General features: G+C 39.9%; 2 protein-coding genes across 2 annotated transcripts; one reads left to right on the forward strand and one right to left on the reverse strand.

Annotated features, from left to right (window-relative positions):
- The first annotated feature begins 948 nt into the window (after positions 1-948).
- On the forward strand, positions 949-1,941 carry LOC129744858 (protein aveugle). The gene is made up of 3 exons (XM_055737597.1): positions 949-1,098; positions 1,558-1,671; positions 1,740-1,941. Exons 1-3 carry the CDS (start codon positions 1,060-1,062, stop codon positions 1,920-1,922), a joined length of 336 nt encoding a protein of 111 aa, XP_055593572.1. The 5' UTR covers positions 949-1,059; the 3' UTR covers positions 1,923-1,941.
- Positions 1,913-4,604, reverse strand: LOC129744857 (uncharacterized). Its single transcript, XM_055737595.1, has 2 exons — positions 3,371-4,604; positions 1,913-3,066 (listed from the first exon to the last, which is right to left on the reverse strand). Exons 1-2 carry the CDS (start codon positions 4,150-4,152, stop codon positions 2,106-2,108), a joined length of 1,743 nt encoding a protein of 580 aa, XP_055593570.1. The 5' UTR covers positions 4,153-4,604; the 3' UTR covers positions 1,913-2,105.
- Positions 4,605-5,128: the final 524 nt, after the last annotated feature.

Below are 5,128 nucleotides of genomic sequence, written 5' to 3' on the forward strand. Positions count from 1 at the left end.
CTAGTAAATATACTATGTTGAGTGGTCCTGTAGTGTACAAGGTGTTACGAGTGGACTGTATGGAGAGTACCACAATATTCATACACTCAGAGGAAACTTATTATAATTTCCATAAGACACGTCTTATGAACCGCTTTTTTTGTGTCCAAAATAATCTTTCATAAGAGTCTTATGAAATTCTTTCAGTTTTTATAAGAAGTTCTTATGAAAAATAGAAGAAGTGACATTGTGAAAAAACGATGAACACGTTCATTCTTTCAGTCAATTTTTCATCGTCTTACCAAGCACTAACCCGTTGTGGAGCCATTAGGTTTTTTTTTAAGTTAAAAATGATTTTGTTATTTTAATTGGTAAGTTCATTTTGTGTAAACGTTTAAATTATTTGTTAACTTATAGGTACACATTTTTTTGTTTTCTATTTAGCATGATGACCGTTGGAAAGGACGGCGGAACGGCGGGGTGCGGCGGAATGACTGTTGGAATCTGGCGTTGATGTGCTGCTCATAGTGACCATGAAATATTTTTAAACAAATTACGCAGAAAATAAACTGAAAGTCTTTAACATCAATTATCTCGATATTTTCTCATCAAAGGTAGAATTTTCTGTTTCCATAAGACCCTCTTATGAAAAGCAACAACCTCTCATTGAAGCAGGTGTTCATCTGAAGAATTCATTCGCTTCATAAGACAATCTTATGAATTTCATAGAATTTTCTTATGGCGCCACTTCATAAGAGAATCTTATGATAGACATAATAGTATTTTTCTGAGTGTAGTTGGTAGCTAATTGAAGAAAAAAAATATCTTGCATGCACGTGTTTGCGTCGGTTGCTTCTTGAAGCGGCGTGTTTTAAATCCCACTTTGGCCAAAGAATTACTCAAAATTGACTCACCGACTGAGTTAACAAAACCCAAAGCTGAATTCATTCTGTTCAAGGTGCACAGTCGCCTCAATAACAACAGTAAACAAAAAACAAATTGTGAAATTTCATCAACAATTTTTCAATTATTAAAGCCAAATTAGTATTTATACAAGTTCAACAAATCATTTATGTTACAATGGTGGAAGATACAACTGCTCCAGTAGTGAAAGCCAAGGTAAGAGATTATTTTTTTTTATTTTTTGATAGAGAAATGTTATAAAAATTTATTTTGAATTTCGCTTCATAATTCCCTACGATGTATCATTTTTTTTAAATATCGCATTTACAAAAGTTATACTAAACTAGATGACCTGGTCAACTTTGACTCAATGAATCGTTATAAAACTTCTTCGTGCTCGTAAACAAATTTTCATGAAAATCGTCTTAAAATTGTTCGAGTTGTGTCCCATTTGATTTAGTCCCATTTTAAGTTGATTTTTCATAAGGGCCATAACCAGTGAGATACATACTTGAAAGTTTCAAGTATCTCACTTTTTATGACCCTTATACTTATAGTTTCAAGTTGAAACTATTATAAAATCATCTCTGACCCAAAGTTAGCTATGTAAAAATTATCCCTCTTTTTTAATAACCTACATACATATATTTGTTTTAAATATTTTTTCACCATAAGACAAAAACTGCCCGACCGAAACCGGTTTATTTGTGGACTGTGGCAGACACCCAGAAATGGTTGCGGAGGCACTGCAGTGAACGGTGCGGAAAATACAGCGATCTTTTCCAAAAGGTACCTTAAGATAAGTGTCAAAATTAAAGATATTTTTTTCTAATCATTTCAATTCTCTACTTTGTTAGCATGAAATCACCGGACGCGCTCTGTTGCGAATAACGGACAGCGCACTTCACCGGATGGGAATCGAAGATGCGAAAGATCGGGAAGACATCTTACGGGAAATGATCAAACAACGGCTCAAGACTGACATCATGGAGATACGTGATATGGAACTGATGAACAATGTGTACGAAAATTGTTATTAAAATATAGGATCGGAATGTATTTTAACAGATTTTCTCTACAGAAGGTGCTTAATGTTACAATTTTCTCGTTTTAGTAGGCTCAATAAGTTAAGGTTTTTTGGTAAATAGTTCTTTACATGATAGAATAAGTTAAATAAATTAAAATCTCATAAAAATTAAACAAAAAAGTGCTGTTCGTAGAATTCACTTATCTTCACTATCACTGATAATTTCGGCTTTGATGGTTTCTGTCGTTGTTACCGTAGGGGGAGGTGATTTATCTGAATTCGACTGCGTTCGTCTCTTTTTGGCCACTGGGGCATCCGCTTCATTACCTGAAGATTCGTTTACTGTTGGGTTTCGTGTCAGTTGTTGCTGTTGCTGCTGTTTAAGTTGTTGCTGCTGTGATTGTATAAATCCATTGAAGAATCCACTCAAACCTTTGATAACATCGACCAGTGGACCACCGATTTGTTTTTCGAACTCGAGTCTTTCTCTCTCGAGAGCTAACCGATTTCGTGAAACGGCTAAATTTTCGCGTTGGACTGCCACAAGCTGCTTCATGAGCGCTTTGATTCCTGGCGTGTTGTCTTCTTTGTCCAGGAATACAGGTTTCTCGGTGAGCTTCGGGACACTGGAAGCGGTTATCATCGGTGACATGGTAGGTGGTTTGTGGATCATGTTTAAAGTAGGAATGCTCACGGTTGGTGGTTTAGGTGCAATCGGAATAATTGAGGGCTTGGGAGCAAGTGCGGGTGGCGGTCGTAACTGAGACATGGATGGGAGTTCCGATGCTGGTGTCAGGATCTGCTTGGTTGTTCCATCCTTGGAAACCGTATTAACAAGAAGTAACTTCATGGGAGTCATTCCAGCACCAGATGCAACCGTCGTAATGCTTGCAGGAATGGTGTGGGTACCAGCAGAGGATGGCGCTAAGCTGACGGTAGGTTGGGTGTAAATCTGGATCGGTGAATTCATGCTGACATTTGCCGATGGAGGCTTGAGCAGGAGGTTTGTAGGGACCACCGAAATTTTACCTGCTGCCGATGTCGTGCTTGTGGGCACGTCCTGTACGCTAGGTTTTGGTGATGCACGTTTTGCTGCCGTAGCTTCCAGGGAAGGTTTAACCTTCGAAAGGATTTCGTCCAAACCGTCGTTGAATTCACTAGAAAAGAAAGGGATTTTTAATTAGACATATTTCCGCTTGTCATAATGCTGTTGTCAAATTTAAGATTCATATTATATTAAAATTTTTATTGAGTTTTCGAACCTCATGCTTGAAAGACAAGCTTCAAATATAACTTAAAAGTTTTCGCTCATTCATCAAACAACTTTTAAAATGCACTTTAAGGGTTGATTTTTTTTTCACAAAAAACAACTTATGGTGTCATCTTTTCATAATGAATGGAACATGTTAAAAATCTTCAAATCGGTATGCAACAATAAATAAATGGGCAACACCAACTTACTTTTCAACATCAAAATCGCTGCCATCATAATCATCATCGTCGTCATCGTCCTCTTCTAGCTCGGACTGTTGTCTGATGTTATCCTTGATGTCGAGAGCTTCCTTTTCCAATGCGTTATTAGAGGCTCGCGTTTTGCCGGTCTTATCATTGACTCGAATGCCACCCTTTTCAGCACCCGTTGCCGTGTCTTCTGACGGTGGTGGGTCGGTGTCAATCGTAAGCAGATCTTCCGCCCGAATTTCGGTGGAATCGTCGTCACTCATCACTTCCAGTTTAACCGGAAAGCGCTGCATTTGTTCCTGTTGTTCTAGGATTTGTTGCTTTAGTTCATCTTGTTCCTTTTGCTGTTGCATCAGGTGCAACCGATGGGCATTCCCGAAAACTGGCCGGCTTATGATTTCATCCATCTCTGCGTAATGTTTCCAGGTGGTTTGATTAATGACACCAGCCGCCATGTCCTTTTTGATGCGATTATAGAAACATTTGAGATTTTTAATGCGCGTGTTGATTTCCTCTGTAGAACGTGTATATCCGAATTCCCGCATTTTCCGGGCCAGTTCCGCAATTACTGGATGCTTTTTGTGGGTGGTTATCAGCGTTTTCTGCACATTTGGGTCGCCCCAAAGGGAGATGAGCAATTTTGTTTCTTCATAGTCGAAATTGGGGTTTCGGCTGTTGATGCGCTTGGCACTCAAGCTGCTATTAAGTATTTTATTCGTGGAAACCCAGGTTTCCCGGTGAGCCGTGTCAGGCTGATCGATTGTGCGTCTCCTCATGATCATAGATTTTACTAAATCACTGTTGAAATTTTGAATAAATCTCCTGCAACAACTAATCAACAAACACACTTCAACCACAACGTGTACAAAGTAAGCGCTGAGCCAGGAAAAGCGCACAAGCCGAGTTGGAAAAAATCGATAACTCCGACGGTCACCGCCTGCTACGATGTCGCGTTGATGATGATGAGACGCCTCGGGTTTTCAAACCAGCCAACCCCCTCTCAAATTAAACCAAGCTAAACTGATTTCGATTGGGCGAACACGCGAGGCGCACCCCAGCACGACGTCCTTGCTGCTAGGATCTCCCAAACTCGACTGAGCCTAATTCACTTTTCCTTCCACCCAAAGTGCTATACTCGTGCTGGCACGGAAGCTAAACGAGACCAACAAAAAAAAAAACGCTCTTCTGGTTCAGCTACATATTCTGAGCGCGACTAGCAAAAGCAAGCAAATCCAGCTTTTCTCCCCTTCTGGCTGGCCCGAGGAGGGAAGCATGCGATACATTGAACGCTGCCGACCTACGTGCTTTATGCCTAGGACGAACGGAGGAAAAGCGCTCGCTTCTCAAATAAATGGAGGGAAAATTCAATCCCGGCAAGGTGCGCATGTCTCGCGTTCTTCCTCCTTGTTATTTTGGTCTGAACGCGGCGTTTACTTCACTGGCTGGAGGAGAGAAGCTCGCTACTAGCTCTGATGCATATTAGGCCAATGAAGTACCGCAAAGCTGCTTTAGGTTGGTTCGGTTTTTGTTTTTTCCTTGCATTAGAATTTCTGTTGCAGTGGAGAAACAGGCAAAAATATCGCACTTATTCGGTTTTTTACCTATTATTTTGACGAATTTCGGCATTTCCAATCATTATTGCCGAGAAATCGGTAAATTTCGACACCATAGATCTGTTGTTTTGTTAAAAAGTCGGAAATAATGCTGGTCACCAGTTCAGTATCTATTTGTCGGCAATATTTTGCAAAAGCAAACATA

This window comes from Uranotaenia lowii, chromosome 2 (genome assembly GCF_029784155.1).
Source record: "Uranotaenia lowii strain MFRU-FL chromosome 2, ASM2978415v1, whole genome shotgun sequence".
In the NCBI taxonomy this organism is placed as follows: domain Eukaryota; kingdom Metazoa; phylum Arthropoda; class Insecta; order Diptera; family Culicidae; genus Uranotaenia; species Uranotaenia lowii.

Excerpts from the sequence above, each read along its gene's own strand:
- LOC129744858 (XM_055737597.1), top strand. The coding sequence starts at position 1,060 with ATGGTGGAAGATACAACTGCTCCAGTAGTGAAAGCCAAG. Across the intron at positions 1,099-1,557 it reads CTCCAGTAGTGAAAGCCAAG|ACAAAAACTGCCCGACCGAA; the intron begins GTAAGAGATTAT and ends TTTCACCATAAG. Across the intron at positions 1,672-1,739 it reads ACAGCGATCTTTTCCAAAAG|CATGAAATCACCGGACGCGC; the intron begins GTACCTTAAGAT and ends CTACTTTGTTAG.
- LOC129744857 (XM_055737595.1), bottom strand. The coding sequence starts at position 4,152 with ATGATCATGAGGAGACGCACAATCGATCAGCCTGACACGGCTCACCGG. Across the intron at positions 3,067-3,370 it reads AGCGATTTTGATGTTGAAAA|TGAATTCAACGACGGTTTGG; the intron begins GTAAGTTGGTGT and ends TTTCTTTTCTAG.